The sequence below is a fragment of the Ammospiza nelsoni genome, chromosome 1 (assembly GCF_027579445.1).
Source record: "Ammospiza nelsoni isolate bAmmNel1 chromosome 1, bAmmNel1.pri, whole genome shotgun sequence".
Lineage (NCBI taxonomy): Eukaryota > Metazoa > Chordata > Aves > Passeriformes > Passerellidae > Ammospiza > Ammospiza nelsoni.
In genome coordinates, this window is record NC_080633.1 from 113,180,795 (window position 1) to 113,202,825 (window position 22,031).

The window sequence follows — 22,031 nt, forward strand, 5'->3', positions numbered from 1 at the left end:
TTATGTTCCCCAGAAAATCATATAGATTTTAAGAAATATTAGTATCTCTTCAATGAAAGCCTCAAAAACATTGTTTCTCTTTCACTGCATAGCTCTGAGGAAGAATTTTTTTTTTTTTGGCAAAACTCTTTGCTGTCCTTTCCAGTCAATTTTCTGAGATGCATGGAAAGTGCTGACAGCATGGCAGCAGCTTTGTGTTTTTCAATAAAATACTACTTTTGTTCTGTTCCAGGAAACAGCAAGAACACTACTCAGAATCTTACTTTTAAGAGTCCTAGGAGCTCTAACCTTCCTTCTGTTTCATATCATGTAGATAACAAATGTGAAAATGGAATAACAAGCTGACAGAACACTTTGAGTAGTCTTGATAGTGAACTAAGTATCTTTTCATCTCAACCAAGTTTTATTTTGTAAAGTTGGAAATGAAGTTGCTTTTGGAATTTGCAAAACCACTGCAAATGCATGGAATATCATGTGATTCAAAAAGAGGGGAACACATAAAAATATTAATAGAGAATCAACAGAACATCAGTATTTTTAACCTGAACAACAAAATAGTCAGTCAGGATACTTAGAGCACTTTGTCATTTGTACAAAATTTTTTGCCTCCAGAGTTCTTGCTCTGTTTTATTAATGAATAGTTATAGGTCTTTTCAAGAACTTAAAACTATTAGACCAGAGAAAAGCATTTTATTTTTGTTATTTTGCTAATTAAAGACATCAGAACAAAATAATTTGCTTCAGATTGCTGGTTAAGTTTATTTTGTGCATTAATCATTACAGTAAAAATACTTTACATTAAAATATATTGCTTTGCTTACAAGGTATATTCCATTTACCTGGGTTGAAAATGGCACTGAAAACTAAGCTTGATTAAGGATTTTTGAAGGTTACATGAAATAAATAATGTGCAAATCAAAGAGTAAAGCTTACTTAGACAAAGGAGTTTTCTGCCAAAACATTTCAAAGCAAGTATCTATCATCAAAATACATTTTCAAGTTACTTTGTAAGTCAAAAGGGAGGGATTCATCTTTTTCAGCCTAAATTTGACATCCTGCCTCTATATTCAATGCAGTTGATTAATACCTAATTTGGACACCTGCTCTGACCTGCCAGTATTGAATGTGTTTATTTTTCTTTATTGATTACAAAAATAAACTTGTATGGAACAATGGCTGATTAGAGCTGGGGCTTTGTCCCAAACCAAAATTCAGGTGTCTGAAATGTCTGATGCTTCTTACTGTTCTGCAAATGCTGTTTCACTCTAAGGTTTATATGGGGTTTTAAATTGCAGACGAGGGGATTATTGATGGTTTAATAAAGAAATATACAACTTCTATGTAATTCTTATTTGTACTTTTGAAGGTCATTTGCATGATTGTTATTGTTAACTTATGTAAAGAAAATGTCCTTCTGCAAATAAGCAATGTATTATTTTTTTATTGTGAGAGGTGTGTAGAGAGGTGTGTTTACTTAGCCTAGATTAATTACAGTGCAATGCCTTCCCTTCACATCACACATCACTGAAGTGAATCTCCTTTGCATTATGTTTTCAAAGTGAAATTCAGTTCAGTAACTCTCTGGTCCCAAAATATTTAAGATCAAATTTCAATGGAGATAGAAAAGAAACTAGCAAAAATACAAGACAAAACCCTCTGATACTTCATGTTGTCTTGAAATTTTTCTGGTTTCCTTCCTTACTTCTATACAGTTTTGCCTATTTGGAGATCTTCCATGCTAGCATGACTTTTTTCACATAAAGAAATAATGCTGAACTCCAGTGTGAAATCTTTCTAGTTTTCTGTCAGACAGCACTGGCAAACTCACAGAAGACCCTGGATCAAGTGTTTTCAGGACTATTTTGATTCTGCCTTTGCATGAGTGAAAACCAAAAAGTGTATTTTATTGACTCTTTTGTGTGATTACTTTTTTATGGGTACTTAGGTGTGTGTTGGGCTAGGATAGACAAAAAGGACAGAAATATTCTGCAGTATAGTTTTCTATTAGGTTTCTTTGAAATGTGGCTCCAGTTAGAATATGTTTAGATGCCAGTATTTACAGTGACTACTGACATATCATGGACTACAAATTTTATGAACTTACATGTTTTTCACTGAGAATATTACGTTGCTTGAAATTTAATCCATGTGTTGTCCTTAATTCCATTCATGGTTGATGTAACACTAGCCAGTTCAAGCCAGTTTAGTGAAAGGTTGCTATTTTTCAATGTCATCTTAGCACAAGTCTGTTCTATTTGATTTGAGCACGTATAACAAAAAATAACAGAGTATATTGACTAGAGTGCACAAGTCAAGTTCATGTTCTTAACTCCATGTTCAGCACAAGCTGGAGGTGGAAACAAGATAAAGTTAACAGGAAAGATATAGCTCCCAGTGGAGCCACAGCTGAGTGTTTTCTGTTCGTTTATGTATACTCAGCTTAGACCACACATGAGACTGTGTCCTATTTTGGTTTATCCTGAATATATTGTCAACACCATTACCTGCATCTGATACTGTGACAGACAAAAGGTTTTCTAGGTTTTCTGAGTACAGTCTGTGGTCTGAATTCAATCTGTGGGAGCTGCATTATGGAAGTTCCTTTTTAGAGGTTTATGTAAAAAATAAAAATTAAAAAGCTTACCTATTTAACAGCAAAATATATACCTTTTTCTTAGAATAAATATTTACAAGCATTTTGCAGGCGTTAGCCTAAATGAATAAATGGTCGTCTCATTTTAGGGAATCTGATTTGTCTTTCAGTCCAAAATATTGGATGAGTTTACTCTTGTTCTTTCCAAAGTTACTCAGTTCATATTTGTCACAAATGTCAAAAAATTAATAAGGTTACTTGATTTTCACCAAATTCTGAAATAACAGTTTTTGCAAAACATTTATGTGGTACCTCCTGTATTTTCCTTTCTGTAAATGAAGTAGGGAAGAAAAAATACATCTGTATGTATTTCATCTTTTCTGTCATTGCTACATTCTTGATGATCTATTCAAATCTGACTGACACTGACCATCTATGCTGATTTTGCTGAAATAAATATAGTTATATGTAACATACAAGCAGACTTATGCCATGCAATAGATGTATAGGTAATTAAATGAGTTTAAAATCTAAATCATATGTAGAGGATGCTCAGAAATCTATAAAATTAATATATTTGAATCTGGATATATGGTATATCTGCTAATACATTATTTTACCATTACATAAATGTACTAATCCTAAATGATCTATAGTTATAAAGTCAACAGAGAGAGTAGGAAAAAAACCCAAAAAAGTCTTTTTTGTAAATGTTTATATCTGAGACAGAGAGTAGCCTACAGTTTTTACAGCAAAAATTTTTAGGCAAGCAATAAAAGGAAAAAAGATGGGCTGCTTTTAATAGTTGTAGGTTATGGCTTATGATTATTAGACCATTGCTCTGAGATCAACAGTGGCTGGTTTTGTATTAGCTTCTGGTGGTTTGGGGTTTTTTTTTTTGGTTTTTTGTTTTGTTTGTTTTTTTAGTTTGGATCATTACTGTGCTTTGAAATGAATTCATGCAATGTGTGCACTTGTTAGGCTTTGGTTAACATCAATGAATGGTCTTGGCATGCAAATGTTGTTTTCCTTTCAGATGAAACTGAATTGAGAAATGGACTGCAGGAGTGAACTGGGTGTACTTCAACATGTAGTGATCAACCTGCAGATGGGACCAGTTTAGGACTTGTCAAGGCCTTAACCTCTGAAATGTGTGTGTTGTACCATAATTGTCCAAATCCAGAGTTAAATGATTTCTTGGTTTTTTTTGTTGGTTATTTTTTTTGTTTTTGTTTTTTTGTTGGTTTTTTTTTTTTTTTTTTGTTTTTGGTTTTTTTTTTTTTTTTTTTTTTTTTTTTTGTTTTTTGTTTTTTGTTTTTTTTTGTTTTATTTTTTTTCTTGAGACAGGCTCTTTTCTTCCAGGCTTTGTCTTTTTCCTGTGGAACATAGGTTTCATGGGATTTAAAGTTCAGGAACTCAGAACTTCATTTAAACAACAAAAATCAATGTTGAAAAAACTTACTGAAGTATGAATATAGTTGTTTTGGCAGAAGACATTAAATCTAGCAAAACTTGATTTCTTTTTTCCAGGAAAGAACAGTAACAATTAGAAGACAGACTGTAGGAGGATTTGGATTAAGTATAAAGGTAAGATGATATTTTGGTCTATTTATTGCATATTACACAAAGCATGTCTTTAATATATAATCAGTGTTACTGTTAATGAGTCCAAACTACTTTAGAGGACTAGAAACAAGACAGGAAACAGAAACAGATTCTTGCACGTTAGATACTGTTACAGCAGGCAACTAGAGCTATGCTACACTATAGAATGGAAGGCAATCATTCCCTTAAAATTCAAGCTGACCAGCTCTGTAATGATGTTTAATGTAAGAATTGTGAAGTATTTTCAACTGTATAGACTGTACTTGTTCAGCTTCTCTCTAATTTAAATAGTTATTAACAAATGCTAAATTACAGTGGCAGGCACAAGGAACAGCCAATAAGTTCATCATCAATTCTGCTACAAAGAATATCACATTAATCCATTGCAATTCATTAGTGAGACAGAAAGTGTTATTGCAAGCTTGTGTTGTTTATTTTTCCATAGATAAAGCCCAGACAGCAATTTATCATGTCACTGTGGTTTTTTACCTTTGTCAGTAAGATTTAAGAACATGTACAAGTGTAGATGATCCTATTTAGGAGAGGGAGGAAGGGTTAATAATTTTTGTCATTGTAATGTATGATTTTGAAAACTTTACCTTAGATTTGAGTCTGAGTCTAGACAACACAAGATTAATTTTATCTTCTACACACAGCAGTTCTCAGTCTCAAGATAGCAACGGAAAAATGAAGTGTACTTCACATGAATGCAAAGAGGCCTAAATTATGCATATAAAGTGAAAGTATAGATTTTCCTATGACATCTGCTGGTACTGACCTTATGAGTAACTCAAAAGAAGGATTAATGTGCATTTGTGTTGTCATTGATAAGAATATGACTGAATAGAAGTATTAATTTTTAAAAATGTACTCGTGCACTTGCTGTTATCTTGCTGACCCATGAAGACCTCTGTTCAAGGGAAACTAATTACTGTTTTGTCACCAAAGTTTCTCATCAGTTTGGTCAACAACATTTAAATTTTTTTTCCCTCTGGTATCATTATAGGTTACAGTACACTGAATAATAATGAAGTGATGAATGTCAGTGTAAAATGAAGTGTATGTGTAAAGGTGGTTTTATTTCAATGCTCCTAAGAAGTAACTGGTTGCTAAGTAAGGACTTTAGATGATTGGAGAGCAAATCTCAAGAGTCAATATACTTGATTTTTATATATAATTTACAATGAGCTATATAGAATGAATATCTCTGACAATCTCAAGATCACATTATTTATGTATTATATACATTGCATAAAATAAACCATAATTTAGAAATATAAATTAAATAGAGAATGTGCAATGGTCTTTCTTAAATTAATAGTTTAGTTTTTAACTTTTTAGAGTAAGACATTTATTTTCTGTGATTATATATATCATAGATATTTTGATCAAAATTAATCAAAGTATTGGAAAGGTGAAGATACATAAAATCAGGTGTGAATAGAAAATTTTTCATTTTTTAAAATAACTACCAATCAGGTGGTGAGATCCCTTCAAAAGAGCAAAGAGTTCTCTTTAAAAAAGGAAACTCAAACTTGTTTGGATGGCACAGATTAGATAATGAAAATGAAAAGTTGAATTCTGTGGTCCAGGATGTTCTGTCGATGTGTTTCAGCTAGTATGATTTATTACTTTAAAATTAATTATTTTTTAAAAAATCAAATTTTCCAATCATTTTGTTTGTTGGATCTTTTTTGCTAGGTCCCTTTATTTGTAGTTCTACATTCTCACAAAGACGGACAAGCGGTTGGATAGCTAACACAATCTAAAAACAAATTAATAAATTATTGTAATTTGAAGCTAATGTAAAAAACTACTTAGAACAGGAACTTACAGCAATTTTTCTTTTTTAGTTTAGTAGGCAAACTTTATGAAGACTCACTGAAATGGACTTTTTATTTATGGCATGAAATGACATGTCATTTCCAAATATTCTGAAAAGTGCCAGTTTTCTGTTTAAAATTCAAACGTGGTTTGCTTCATGCAGATTAATACAAGTTTGCTGCTATGTTTTTGTTTTGTTTTGTGAGATTCCTGAACTTTAATAAAAAAACTCATATTAAAAGATTAATTTTAAGTAGAAATGTAATTATTTTGAATTTGTGCCAGAAGATAGAGGTTTACAAGTCCCTCTGAAGGAGTGAGAAGCGCTGAGGCCTCTCCTCCTTATGTTAATAACTTCCATAGCCCCTTGAACTACAGTAGTTTCTGTTGTCTTACTACTCCCAGGCTAATTAAAGACAAGGGTTATTTGAGGACTTGCTTTCTGGCTGTGATGTATGTCAGAGGATGCTGTTTATCTGAGGTGTTAATTACAGCAATACAGTGATTAATGACACTCACTTTAGAATACTTGCTTGGGCTTGGTTATGAATTTGCCTAGTTTCAGCTGTCAGGTCTGGGGCACTATCTTGTCTTTTTTTTTTTTCTCTACTAACTTAAAACATCCATTTACTGTCAGAAAACTCACATGAAAAAGTCACCTTTCAACTTTCTTTTGAATAAATGTTGAAAATGTCTTATCCCACTGCAAGTATTTTTAACCCTTGGAATTATTCTTTTTCTGAAGAGCAGGGAACAAATTCCTAATAATGCCAAAATTAAGCTAATTTTTTTTTTTTTACCTGTCTATGAGGGAAACTCTTCTAACTTGGATATTCCAACTGTATTTGTAAAAATCAGAGATTCAGCTAACTGCTTAAGCAAAACCCTGTTTGTAAGGTTGATTTTGTCCAAGACCTAAACTTCAGCCCTTTAAGAAATAGATTATAATCCACTCTTTAAGGGTTTGAAAACCTGGTGTGTGGCTGTATGTCTTAGCTGAAGTTAGTGGTGAAACTGTGCTTTAATTTGAAGCAGACCTGCTCTGGTTTACACTCTTCTGAAGGAATAATTTTCTCTTTTCTGAAGCCTCCTGTCAAATGCTTGTTTATGGAGGAATAGACATAGACATAGAATTTGGAAAGTGTAGTATTTCAGTATTTTATGAAATCTCTGAAAAGTTTGAGATGCAGAACCTTGACAAAAGAGGCTTCTCAGTGTTTGATTTCTGAAAGAACATCCTGTTTTTCAAAAATTGGAGTGTAGTGTTCCTGAAGAAATAGGCAACAAAATTGAGAGTTTATTAAACAAATTGAGGTTTTTGGTTACAGTCCGACTTCTGTCTACCAGGACTCACTACACTGCCATTATTCTGCCTCTGTTTTTATCATTGTTTTAGAATGGTGAACAGCATAACATATCCTCTGAGATTCAGTTTGACTTTCTAATTTAATTTAAATGAAAAATTCAGTGTCCATAGATCTTAAAGCTATTTTTGCTAGCTTTTACTATGCTAGCAAATGAAAAAGAAATGCTTCCTTTTACTATGAAGTCATAGTTTCCAACATTGTCTAACTCTGATGATGGTAAAGTCCAACAATTGGTCTGTTCTTTTATAAACTCTTTTTTTTTTTTAGAAAATAAAAAACTGATTTCCTTGTTATACTTAGAACCAAATACCTCCAGTGTTTGTCAATAAAGTTACTGCTTTCAATTGCCCTATTTTTCATATGTCAAAAACTTCTGAAAAAAACTCTTGCCCATAAAAACTGGGATAAGAAAAAACCTTTAGGAGTGTATCATGTGACACTTTGAAAGGAGGTGTGGGTGACCTCTCACCAGTAGTGGCCAACATTCACGACAGTGACCTTCAAACAGCTGCCAGTGATTAGAGCTTCCTCTGCCCCTTCCAGCAGGACCACCTCTGCAGGTGGGAATCTGCTGTCATTCCAGATTTATCCCTGCTTGAGGAAAAGTGACAAAGAAAATTTGCTTGACAAAGATCATTGTTAGAGTCTGTCAGAGGTCTGAGCCATTAAGTCTTCAGCAGCACTATTTGATGTATTTCTGTCCATCCTCTGGTCTGAGGTTATAATTACATGTCTGTACTGGAGGAAGAGAAAATTTAAAGCAGTGAAAAATGCAATGGCAGCCTGAAGTAGTATTCAACAAGGTGTTGGCAGAATACCCACAGTTTGCTGCAAATTGCTAACAGTGGCTGGGTTTAGGTAGTTGGCCAACTATTTGCTGTTTCCAGTTTTGATTTTTTGTTTGTTAGAACAGCAGGTACTACATCCTTTTACTGATTTAAAAAGAAGCCTTCATACAGGTCAGACTCGGATGCAATGAGAAGAGATAATTCACTTCAGTAGGAAAGTACCGAAAGCTTCCTCAGATCTTTAGTGTAAATGGGTTTAAGTGGATTCAATACAATGAGAGAGGAATAATCATGTTGTGTGCATTGCAGGCTGGCTTAGTAATAAACGTAATTTCCTATTTTAAGGGAGCATTAGATCTAAGGAGGCAGGGAGGCCATTTTAAACCTCACACTTCTTTGCTGGGCCTTGAGTATCCTGGATAGAGCAACATGTGTGTAACATTGGAGGTTTAGGAAGAAAGTGACAGTTATTTTTTCTGTTTGTTTGAAAAGTTTTGAAGAAATTAAATTTGCATGTGACTAGAAACTTTGGAGGGTATAGGTTAAAACTTATGAATTTAGTGAGCTTGAACTCATTATCTGCAGTGGATCCAGCTTTTACTGTTGCTGTTCCTCTGGTGAAAACTATTGAAAGATATTCAGCAAGATATAGTAGCAATATGTTCCATGCTTGTCAACACTTATCTCATGCAATGCAAGAAGAACTTTACCTGTAGATATATAATTGTTGTAATATTACTGAGATCCCCATTAACTCAGTGTTTTTAGGGTCATTTGCATTGATAGACACTAGCAAAAGGAATATTTATCCTATTTAGCATTCTCTGGCTACACAGGACATTAATCTTTATTCCATGACAGAAAGAGGTGTTGAGTGCAGGAGTCTGTTCAGTTTCAAACACTTTGATACTGCATGAAGAAGGGATGTGTGCTGTTCCTTAGGGATTGAAATACCCATGTCAGTCCTTTTCACAACTTGACACAGGGTGCCTGGACCTATAAAAGCCATCATTTCCGAAGTAAAATCTGTCTACAGAAAAGAAAAGTAAGAAAACACTTAACCAGTATTCCTAGTCAAAACAGCAGTGTGGCAGACATTGGTTTCTGGTGACCTGAATTGGTTCAGCTTGGATTTGAGTGTATGCTTTGATGCCCTTGGCAGAGGAAAAAGTATTTGTGTCTGTCTGTATTTTTGCCTTTACCTTCCTTTGAATTTCCTTTTCATTTAAGGTTTATTTTTATTACTTTTTTCTTAAGCACCATAAATATTTCCAGTCCCAACAGGATAAATTGAATGAAGCAACAGCATTGAATTGTTGTCGAACTGTTGAAACTATCATCTGGTTTTCCTTTATTTCTCCCCATTATTGAACACCTACTGTTCCATTTCTTAATGCTTCTTTTTCTGTTCCATATTACTTATGCCACTGCTTTCTTCACTCTTTGTGCTTGTGTGACAGACAGAAACAAATAAAGGCTGCTTTTGACATGAAAAGTCTAAACCTTCTTTCTTGTGCTTTTGTTTACCTCCTTCTTGCCAGCATGAAAACTAAGTGGTCACAGTGTGATTGCCATTATAGCTGGATGTCCATTCTGCTTTTACAGGACACATTTCATACATTAGGCTCTCCAGAATTCACAGAAATTGATGTCCTTCATGTCTGGTAGAGTTCTGAATTCACTTCCTGAGCTAATGATGGCAACTGAGAACTTATTTATGTGAGACAATAAGGACTTAATCACAGTCAAATATTCATTAGAAAAAGAAGAATTGCAGAATCATTGTTATTTGCTCAGTCTCTCTAAAAACTGTATTTAGAGAAAGGGTAAAACATAACTTTAGGTGATAAAGATATTTTTAGTGACTCACAAAGATTGCTCTTTATTTTGTTTTCAGGGTGGAGCAGAACATAATATTCCAGTGGTCATTTCTAAGATTTCCAAAGAACAAAGAGGTGGGTATCAGGTATCAGCTTATTACACTGTACTTTAATGTTCCCTTTAGAAAAAGATGTAATACATCTTGAGATTCTTTAGTCAATGTTATAGCAAATACTGTTGTTGAACCCTTTCTCTCCCATGTCTTTATGATCTCTCTCTTCCTCAGAAACTTTTTCTGAAAAAGTAGAGAATTGATACTTGGAATACTTTTTAAGTCTTCAATCTTTATTTTTATTTTTTAGGAAATAGAAATAGTAAAGTAATAGGAAAGTATTAGAAAAGAAATAGAAAGTATAGAAAAGAAATAGGAAAGTATCAATAGAATGAAAATGCTTAATAAATTTTATAAAAGGCAATGATTTAGTGGCTTTGACTTCCCAGTAATTATTATCTGGAAGTTGTAACAGATAAAATGTTTGGCTTTTAAATCATTGTAACACAGCAGGAGAATGCATGACTTTTTAACCTGGTTACTCGGGTTGTATTTAGAGTACTTTGAGTACTGCATAAATTTTGGCCATACTTATTTTTATTAGGAACAGAACTGGTGCTGAATTTCTGTATTGATTTAACTGGCAACATTTTGAAATTATTGGAATGATACATGGATAACAGTTAAACAGCTCAAGATGTTCACAAGTGTGAAGGAGGGAGGTCATGAACCAGTAGTAATAATGTGTACTTAATATCTTTGTTACATTTGTATGTAATTGTATAAGGCCGGAAATGCAAACTTGGAAACATTCCCCTCCATCTGTAATGCAATAATTCTAGAACTCAGCTTCTCCTCTACTAAAATGTGTCAGTATTAAAAAAAAATTTTCTTACTCACCCACTCAGATAGAGAGGTATGGAAGAATCAGCATATTGAGAACCAAAAGCCAACCCTGAAAGGTAGATGTGAAAGTTGGAGTTAGGGAGAATAAGGAGTAGCATGGAATGAATCCCTAAGGAAGGCAATAAGGTTAACCTTATGAGTTTATACTTGTGACTACAGTGTTTTCAGTATACATGTAACTAATACATAAAGATGTGGCATATATTACATGCAGTCCCTATTAAAATGCTGTTAAACAATGCAGGAAAAATAAGAAAGATATACTTAAGTTTAATTGAGCATACTGAAGTGCAATTTTATTTCTGTCATAAGTTTTTTTGCTGCAGTAGCTGTTGCATTGTTTCTAGCCCCAATACCTAGCTGTGATATAATTTTCATTACTGCTTTCAATAAAAATATTGCTGATTTTTGCAGAGCTAGTTTTGAGGGATATCTCTTTTGTAGGAGACTGCTGTCTTGTGATGTAGAAAGTGTCATGCTGTGCTCCTGGACTAGAGAACTTTGATAGAGAAAATGCTGTTTGACCAAAAGCCTATGCCTCAAAATAAATGAAAATATCTGTCCTGCAATATTTTAGCCATCTGTTTTTAATTACAGCTAATAGGATCATTCCACCAAACAAGGACTTGAGTATCATAATTTACATCAATATTGATTCCAGTTTTGCAGCTCATATAAATACGTAAAGTTTTTGGATCAAGTCCAATACTAGCTTTTTCCAGACAGTCTCTCTATGTTGATATGCAGTGCTATAGGTAATAATTACATGTAATCTGTTAATATCCTGTAGTTCTCATGTTCATGTTCTCAAAGGTTATTAATGTCTTTACAGACAAATAATCTTTGTTATATTTCTGATGTGCTTATAAGGTGTATTTGAACGAGATAGCTCTGATATGGAGCACAGTGTTTAAAAATTGAAAGTGTAGAATTAGATTTTATAAATTTTGTTGTGTTGCAACTTTGTTCTTAAAATCACATTCAGTTTGGCTGGTGATTTTTTTACAATATATTTACTTTCTAGCTCTTCAGCCTATGTAAGTGTTATCCAGCATTAATAGTCCCTATTATTTATCAGAATTTATCAAAGATGCAAGATCTAAAGGGTCCTTTATCTTTGGAAAAAATCTAAAATTTCAATTTGTTATTCATGAGTATCCCTGAAGTCTCCATGTTGCTTTTTTCTCTTTGTAAGAAATTATCTCTCACAGGCAAATATGACCTAGTACTGCAGTCATTTTCTATTCAGAAAAATATGGCCCACCTTACCAGAATGGCCTGAAAGGTGCTAGTGACTGATGGATGAAGTTTCATAGTTGTGTGCTTGATCTGAATAGCCTCTTTTATTGTAACACTGATACACAAATATTTTAAGTTTTAAAAAGAAAATACAAGTAATTTTATTGGAAGTTTTATGTTGGAGTTTTTATCATGTTTTTGTTTGAAATTTAAAAAAATTATGCAGAAGCATTAAATTAAATAAAATCTTTTGTACACAAAATGTTGGATGTTTTGTACATAGTGAGTGAAAAATATGCTTTCTGTTTTCAGCGGAACTTTCAGGTTTGCTCTTTATAGGAGATGCAATTCTGCAGGTGAGTAAAACTGCAAATTATTTTGTCTGTATTTTTCTAGAAAAGTGAAATGAAATCTATGCTTATGAAATGTAGAGTAAGTCTTCTCTTTATCTTTTTAATAACAGATTAATGGAATTAATGTGAGAAAATGCAGGCATGAAGAAGTGGTGAGCTTTTCTGTTTTTTAGTCTACTTTTTTTGTCTTTTGTAGTTGCTGAAATGATAGTGTATGCTGATAGCAATGCAGTGGCATCAGCTGTTTTATTGTTATTCCTAAACAAATATGCCTGTACCTTCTAACATGACAAGCAACAAAGTGCAGTCTCTTCTTCCTAAATCTGTGTAATTGCTCTTCTCAGATAGGCTTTTCTATATTAAAGGTGATTGTTTTATTATGAAGATTTGAGCTGTACAAATTCCAGCATTTCTTCTTCCAACTAATAGCTGTCAAATTTCAGCACTGCTACACCTTTCTGGCTGTGTGGGGTCATTTTAATTTCAACAGCTGTAATTTACACTATGTTGGGGATTTGTTTTTTGGTTACTTTTAATCCTATTTAAAAAATGAGAGAAAACTATTCATCTGCCACTCATCCTCTGGCTGTTCCTTATGAGGATGCTCTTCTCCTTTAGCTAAGATGCTATCATTTTGGGTATAAAACAAAATTTTATTTAGGAGATTTCTTCTAGAGAAGAAATTTTGAGAGATCTGTAGCAGTCTGGTTCCACTGGTGAATCAGCTTTGCTAAATGCATCCTGTATTTTAGCCATATTTTCTTTTTTTTGACATTTCTTAAATACTTTCAGAAGCAGAAAACCCTTTATTTCAGAAAACAATGCCAAAAATTATAAGATCACCAAATAAATTACCTTTAAATCCTGTTTAGCTCCATAGCATTTGTACCTGTGTTTTTAAAATGACGTAGTACTGACATATTTCAATGCTTCTCTTTCTGACTCTTTGCCAATTCAAGGATGCTCTTTGTGTTTCATCCAGCATTCTGCTCTATGGCAGATCAGTGAACATGTGCTGTTCAGGTATAGAAAGCAGGAGTTAATGTAGATGAAGTTCTGATGAAGAACTTTATTGCAGGCTGAAAGATTAGATCACTGCACTACTCTTCAGTGTTTTTGCACACTTGTTTCCTTTTGGAAATCTACTGAAAATCCTGCTTCATTCTTCAGAGCCTTCATCATACCCCCTTCTGTATAAACTGGCTAATACTTGTATTTATATTGCTTTTAAGTTTTGTCTGTGCAACAATAAGCAGGTTGTAAATATTTTATATGTTTACTGCAGTTGATTTGTTTAATATGCGTTAATATGGCAAATATTTCAGTGGGATTTAAATGTTTGAATTACAAAACATGAGAAAGATGTTACCAAAAGAGTAGCCTTGTACACTTGGATGCAGATTGAAAATTAGTTAGGACATTAGGCTTTTATTTTCTGTTTTCTGAGACATTCTCTAAACCCTCAAAATGATACATGAATCTGCTGGGTATTTATGATAAGGTTGAAACCCATTCATGGGAAGAAAAGAGGTTTTGGAAAATTCGAACGGGGAGATTGACATGGAGGAGTAAGTGTTATGTTAAATTTTGTTTTATACCTCCTTATTTATCTAACATAATCGGCTTTTTGAACTCCTTGTAGGTAATTCTCTATGAATTAAAAAAAAGTATCTTACCAGTTTTGGGTGTGCATTTATGTATTTGCCAATGGTTTAGGAATTCAAGAAGCAAATAGGTTCTAAATGAAATCCTTATTTTAATTAAGAATAATTTTTAATATTTCATAGCAAATATTGAAAAATATTTAAATAGGATCAAATTTCCATATGACATTTTATAAAAATATGCATACGAGTTATTATATATAATATAATTTAAAAAGCCAAAGTAAATGAACTCTGATAATCCATTCTTTTTCAGAAACATTCACTGTTATACGCTACGTGTTTATGGAGTAAATTTGTTGTAAAGCTGCAATTATGGTAATAGATGTGGTTCTGCATTGTGTGGTAACCTGTGGGTTAAGGCTTAGCCCTCAGTAAAGAGTAAATACATGAACTGGTGTGCCAGCAGGAGTCACAGGTAGGGTTTAGTCTGCAGCACGTCCTTTGCAGCTTGACTTGCTCTTGGACTTCTATCCTGTGGGGTCGTTATCAAATACAGGATCTGTAGCTCTAATCTTAGGGAATATAGAGTAAATAGAAGGATGTGGAGCCTAGTTGCTTGCAGCAGAGAGTTGAACAGGAGTTGAAACTTAATTTTCAATCCATATTGCATCAAGGCACTTTTGCAGTGGCTCTGCAGGACGCCTGAACTTGTAGCTTTGTTTTGTTCTGATTTTTTCTTTACCTAATTAAGACTTAGCAGGTACAATGTTCTGTAGGGTGTGTTAGTGTTTGGGTTGTCTTAATGTCTTAGAAAATTTTCATTGTAAACCAGTGGGTAATTTTTTTCAGTTGCTAATGCTGAAGATACCTGTAAAAAATTCAGACTTTTATCTACAGTGTTACACTGATGAGCATTCATACTTTTCCTACATGCTAAATGTGTTGCTGCTTATGGAAACTTTTTAAACATAAGTCATATCTTCACAGCTCTGCAGTGAAAAAATTTGTGGCATAATCACTGCAGCCTATTGTATGAAACTGATGGTTAGTCGACCCGGGTATTTAATCTTGCTTTACTGATAACCATTCTATGTATATAAAATTATTTAAGTTTCAAAATTAGGTAGTTTAATCCAACTCATGGCATCTTTAATAGCAGGGAGAATCTTTCCCCAGAGTACAGTGATCTCATTTAACATTGTGGGCGCTCTGTTGTCTTTATTGTCTTTCATTAATTTTGACATAGATAGGTGGGTAGATAGATGGACTAATAGACTCTCATAAGCCTGGATAGGTAGGTTTAGTCAGTTCTTAGTGTACTTTATTGGATTTCTTTACATGGTTCCTTTCTTATTATTTTTTTTTGCTTTAGGTAAATCACTTAATCTTGAGCTTAGTTTCCTGCTTGTAGAAGGTGAAAATATTGTTCATACCATGAAAGCATTTGATGAGTATCTATCAAAGACTGTCTGTAAGCTTGTTGTTTCTCCTGGGTTGTAAAGAGCCCCAACAGCATAAAATTGCTTTGGTCTTAGTGCTCTCATGTGGTAAGGTAAAGACATTGTCTCTCAGGTGTAGTGTCAATACAGGAGGAGGCTGCAGAAAAAAATAAGCTATAGCAATTTATCATAAAGAAATATCTCTCAGCACCTCTCAAACTATCAGTTTCAGCCCAAAAATGCAATATGAACTTGTATGTAGGAGAAGAGTCCATTGCATCTGTTTAAATACATAACTTTGTGCTCTTTTTACTCAGGATGTTTTAATTATTTCTTTAGTAGACTCTGCTTTAAAATTTTCAACAAGAATTTTAAAAGGCTGAAATTAGGATTATTCACAGACAAATCTATGCGTTTTGGCTTATAATTAATGAGGTCTAACAAAACAATGCACGGCTTGTCAGACCTAGTGGATGTGGTTGTCCACCGTAATAGATATGATTATTTTTAAGGCTGGAAATTAATGTATTTCTAGCTTTTACCTCCATTTATTGTCCATACATAAAGTTGCATAGACAAGCACCAACATAGTATGGTTGTATGGATGTTTTTGGTGGTTCTGGGTCTAGCCACTATGTCAATAAAAATGGACAAGATTCTGGGAGAGAGTGAGAGTGGCCCTTGAGACTCTTGTAAATGGCTATGAGTAGGAGAGTATGTCAGTTCAGCTGGATACTACCCAAAACCTTGTGTTGGATCTGCTGCTCAGGGTTGTAGTGCACCAAATCATCTAGAGCCAAGGCAGAATTGCAGTTGAATGAAGGCTGATATGTTTAATTTTGTCTCTGTTCTTAATGTTGTGAATTAAACATCTCAGATAGTATCAATAACTATGCTTACATATCTCTTTGCATCTTAGCATCTGTTTTTTTCTCTTAGGAAATAGAAGAAATTAAATGACTATGGGTATGAAGTAATTTCTTATTTCTTCTATTTGGGGAACATTCAGGGAATGTTTCTAATGAAAAATTACAGCTCGCATGTGTCAGTTAATGTGGCATTTGGGTTTTCCTTGAAAAGTAACAGGAAAAGCTCAAGTAGTTGCAGGTAGCTATAAAGACAGAATAGATATTCAGGCTTTGGTGGGTTTTATGTAAAGGTAACTACAATATGTAGCACTGTGGTTCATTTCAACACTGCTTGCATTTTGCACAAGACACCATTTTTTTCCAGAAGATTGGCCTGATGTGAGATGTCCTCGTGCACTGTGTTGAACCTTTTGCTTCCCCCTTTTCTCAACATTCACAGCAGAGCTGTGACTGTGCTGACTCTCCATGAGTCATTTATGTTATGTGAAAATGGCAGTGTAGGGATTGTTGCTGCTTAACTGCAATCATCTGCACCTAATGAAACTCTTACTCTGGACTTTCTCTTTAAAACTGTGGTCTCGTTAAAACTCTTTTTTAAAACTCATTATGAATAGCTTTGGCAATGCTTCTTGTAAATATTTTTAAGCAGAAGAATGAGCTTCTGGTATTGAGAATGGGTATTTTTAACACAGGAACCTGAGAATTTGGTATTTTTAACACAGGAAACCAAATGATCTGAAATCTTCCTCCATCTTGACCTTACTGATGTGTCTTTTGGTAAATTATGTTGTTATCTTATCTTTGTTTCCTTACCTATCAAACAGACACCTAGACTATTATAGGATTTAGCTCTCTGAATTTTATGAAGTACTTCTGAATCTGTTATAGAAAAGTACCTCTGCATTAATATTTTGCAGTTTCATGAAGTGATAATAGGAACCTGCAAACACAGATTACCACTTTCTTATGTTGCAGAGATCCTGTACTTTATAACTCATGGCACAGCCATTTAATCCTTTCCCCTCTAGACAGAATGGCGACTCTAAATGTGGAAGCTGCACAGCCAGTGCTTCTAAGACTATAATCAATCTGCAGCTTTTAACTTCTGAATTTAAAAGTGAAATGTAAACTTTCTGGAAATTCAATACTTACTCTTTCCATAGAGCTGCTGTATTCTGTCTAAGACTTGAGTAATAACAATAACGATAATAATAGTAATAATAATAATAATAATAATAGTAAACTGATGTCACCTTAGCTATCCTGGCATAATTAATGAAAATACCTGTTATTGAATATCCTAATGCTTATGAAATTTGAGCTAATAATAATCTGTCAAATATTTCAGCACTGATTTGAAATAAGTGCCCATCAAGTGGAAAAGTACCTAACAGCTGTAAATAGCCTGTTTCAGCTGTTTTCAGCTCTGTGTTGGAAATTCCTGGAATCTGGATATATCCTGGAGCAGTATTCTAAATGTGTGTTCATCTGCTTTTCTAATCTGGTTTTAGCTATGTTTTATTAGTGTTTAAATAATTTTTTAAATTGTGCCAAACTCATTAAAAACTTGAATATATTCAAGTACTATGATGTTAGATTTTTAAATTATGTTAATATGTTGCTAGTCTTCCTAATTTATATTTTCATTTCTTTTTCTCAAGATACCTGTAGTTCTATTAGTCATTTTATTAAGATTTCATCTTTTAAAACTACTCATCATTACTGCTGATTTTTAATAGAAGGCAGTAGAACATTCTGTCATGACTAATACCAAGCCTAGATGATTAATATTGTTATTTCCTTATTACATAGCTATGGTCCTCAAAGCAAAAATCCATTAGGGTTTAGCAGGATAGAGTGAAAGATTGAATCACCAGTTACGGCACAACATCCTTCAAATAACTGCCCTTGGTTCCTCCTTTGTCATACAGGTCTATTAATTCTGAAAGCCTGAGCTGCAAAGAAAAGAAACAGTTGAGGAGTGGATTTAAAGTGTGTACCATCAAATGTGCTTTGTTTGTGACCTTTTGTTTACATTGATATTTTTACTGTAAAGGCTCAGGTTTCTCTTCTTCCTTAGGAAGCAAATTGAAATATTTTCATCTTTATTTGCACATGAGTGCACTTTACCCTCCAAAAGACTTTTTGAAATATTTCATTCTGCACAGCATCTCCTGGTTGTGGAGCTAAACCTCAATTACACTTTAGTTCTGGGACCCAGTGTTTTTCTTTCTGGGCATAGCCTCCAAAATGTAGAAAAATTAAACAGACACAAAACACTCCAACTTAATGTAGGAAAACCAGAAACTCCTATGGACATAGAAATTATCTTCTCTGGTCACTGTAAAGAAGATTTCATTTACTCATGACTAGAAAATACTGTCCAACTGGCACCAGTTATGTTTTCTTTATATAGGTAACAACCGTGTGATATAGCAAAAAAAAAGCAAATGTTCACCTCGAAAAGGCAACTTCTGTATTTCTAATGGCTTAATGTGAACCTGAGCGAGCAGTGGGAAGACTACAGCAGTTGTACTCATTTAACTAGCCAGGAGGAGTCACAAATAGGAGGTGTGCTCAAAGAAGTGCAAATGTGCACACACATAGTCTTCTAACAACTTTCCAGCAGTTAAAATACCTAATTTAACTCCAGAAATTTCATTGTTCTCACTATAGTAAAATCAAGTGGGTGCCAGGAAAAAGCTTTTAATCCAGGGATTATCTAACACCTGTACATATTTTTAGGTCTTTTTTTTCTCTACATTGGGTCTTTGTCTTTTGACAGTTTGTTCGGTGGAGGAGGAAGAGGAAAGGAGAATGGACTCTATATAATTTTTCAATAGTATCCAGTGTTGGCCTGTTCCAGCCTGATACATGGAGGTTTCCAGATGGCCCACCCCATACTTCTCAACCACTAGTATGGTACAGTATGGTACTGGTGTTTTGGTATCTGTTTGTCAGAACTGGGCCTATTTCTGGATGTTTTTGGTTTTTTTTTTTTCTTTTGCCCTGATAGTACTGATGCTGTTATACGAGTTCAGTTTGGTACTACCTGTTTCTTGTTAGCGGCTTTGAAAGAGACTGTGGCTAGTAAAACAGCTTGCAGTAGTAAGAGTTTCACAGGTCACAAGAAGAACTTCTGTGCAGGTTTAATTACTGAAGGAAGAAGCTCTTAAGTAAAAAATTAGAACAGTTACACGTTCTCTAGATTTTTGGGCAGATGCCTGCAAGAGTTACCTCCCTGTGCTGTTAATCCTTTCTGAGAAAAATGGGAAATAGTCACTCCTCAGGCTGAATTGGCATTACCAGGATAATGACATATATCTTTAAATGTGATCTAGGAAATGTTCATAGCTCTATTCCACTTCACTTGCCCTTGTCAAGCCAACAGTGATTGAGAGCATTTAAAAGATTTTAATTGTGCTGACCTGTAAAAAGGAATTTTCGAGGGATTGTTCTACATCAATAAAGTCCCATATTTAAGCATTGGCTAGCAGTAGGATGTAATGAGGAGGTTTCTAGAGTTTCTGAAATGCATTCCCTTCTTATACTATTCTGAGTATGAAGCACTTATGTAGTAAATGGATAGACAGGCATATTTCACAAAATCTCCACCATTTTTCAGATTTCTTGAGTTTTTTTTTATATTCTTTGTTCATTTTGTTCCCATATGTTTATATGGGAAATCAAATAAAAAACATATTCAAAATCCCTTGTGTACTTCAGGTCATGTGTGATTTCTGAATGAGTGATTGCAGAGAAATGTTCGTGAGAACTAAAGTTTACCATAATGAATGCTAACAGATAAAATATTTTATTTAAATATCCATCACCATGAAAGATTGCAAATTTTCACAGACTATAAAGCATCTTTCCATCAATCAGTAAGTGAGGTTTTAGGGTAAAGTGAATCACCTACACAACAATGGCAACAACAAATCTATGAAACAAAGTTTTTTGGGTTTTTTTTTGTTTGTTTGTTTTTCTTTTTTTTTTTTTTTTTTTTTTTTTGTTTCCAATTAAAACACTGAGAGCTTTGGAAATTGAAAGCTTTAAGACATTTAAATTTTTGATTTTACTTCTACAACTGCAGCTTTTAGTATTCCAGGATCTTTATGTCTTAACAGGAAAGTGCTGTATAAATGGGGGCATGCTTTGTTGAGTCAAAGCATCTTTATATTATGTTCATTAGATATCATGGAGCTATGTAGCATCAGCAGTGGTTTTTTTTATTTTCTGAATTTTTATAGACTATGAGAATACAGAGAAAATTGTAAAACTAGAATTAATAAAGTTTGAGAGGCTTGGACTTTCTAAAAGTGAGACCTGTAGTTCATGCACTCATTTGTAATATTCTTGCATAATAACCTAGTAGCAATGTAATAGAATTATACAAATCATTCTGGTTTTCTTTTATTGTTGATGTTGCAAATTTTGTTTCTGAAAACACATTCACTCTATATAATAGTCGATAAATTATTGTTTTTATAAGATTTTATAGCCTCAAATGGTAATTAACTGCTGGCAATAATGGATTTCTGTGGTGTTATTGCTTAATTAAGAAAATAAGAAAAGGTAAAATAAGGGTTGCAATCGGATAAGTAGCCTAATCAGTTTTGATTAATATATCAGATTTATGCTTAATTTTGAATGTTACAAAGACCTCATGCTATAAACTGATTAAAACTGTAATTCAGCACTTTTTTGTCATTGTGCTGAAATACAAATCTTTTTTACTTCTTTGGAATTATATGCTAATCTTTTTTGTTTCCAAAATATCTATAAATGTACTCCAGTTAATTAAAATATCGCATGAGTACCGCCAAATCCAGTGTTGCCTTTAAAATTTAGACACTGATGAAAATGATTTTTAAAATGTTAAGGAAATATGATTTCTCAAATTTTCAAATTATAATTATTTGGATCCCAATTTAGCTGAATCCGTATGTATTTGCCTACAATTATAAATTTACATATCATATTAAGTTGGGGAATTTCTTTTTTACAAATATTTTTGAAGAATAAAGTAATTTTCTCAACTTTCTCAACTAGATGCAGTGCCATTAATCTGGGGCAGAAAAAGTGCTACTGCATTAAATGGCATGAAATTATGTTACAGAATCACAGAATTCTTATGTGTTTTCCCAGCTGAGAACTTTTCCCACTGGGCACTTTCCCTGGAGTACTAAAATAACTTTCTCAGAGATTAGATCCTGAGCAGCCAAAAGCTTAGAAGAATTAACTGCTTATATTGATCTAAAACATTACTTCAAATACAAATTTGTCCAGGAATTTATTTTTTGTCATACTGAAGTTGATAACATTCAAAACTGAACAAATAGGAATAGGTTTGTAGAGTAATATTTATTCAAATACAGAATTAGAATTTGATTTCAAATGCTTTAGGACCACTTTTTATTCATTTTTCATGAGCATTTATATTCTGGTGCTTGATTAGCATGACTGTTCATGAAAACTAAATGTTAAGGTCATATTTGCCAACAGCAAATTTTATATTGAATATGTAAATGTGAAATTTGCTACTAGCCGTGTGTTTGACCCCAGCCT

The 22,031-nt window shown here is 33.5% G+C and overlaps 1 protein-coding gene across 2 annotated transcripts in view; it reads left to right on the forward strand.

Annotated features, from left to right (window-relative positions):
- SNTG1 (syntrophin gamma 1) overlaps positions 1-22,031 on the forward strand; it is a 326,664-nt gene that overhangs the window by 181,569 nt on the left and 123,064 nt on the right. For both annotated transcript variants that reach the window (XM_059481150.1, XM_059481159.1), the window contains 4 exons: positions 4,124-4,180; positions 10,075-10,132; positions 12,508-12,551; positions 12,659-12,700. In XM_059481150.1, coding sequence (XP_059337133.1) covers positions 4,124-4,180; positions 10,075-10,132; positions 12,508-12,551; positions 12,659-12,700 — 201 coding nt within the window. The remainder of the gene's footprint in view (positions 1-4,123; positions 4,181-10,074; positions 10,133-12,507; positions 12,552-12,658; positions 12,701-22,031) is intronic.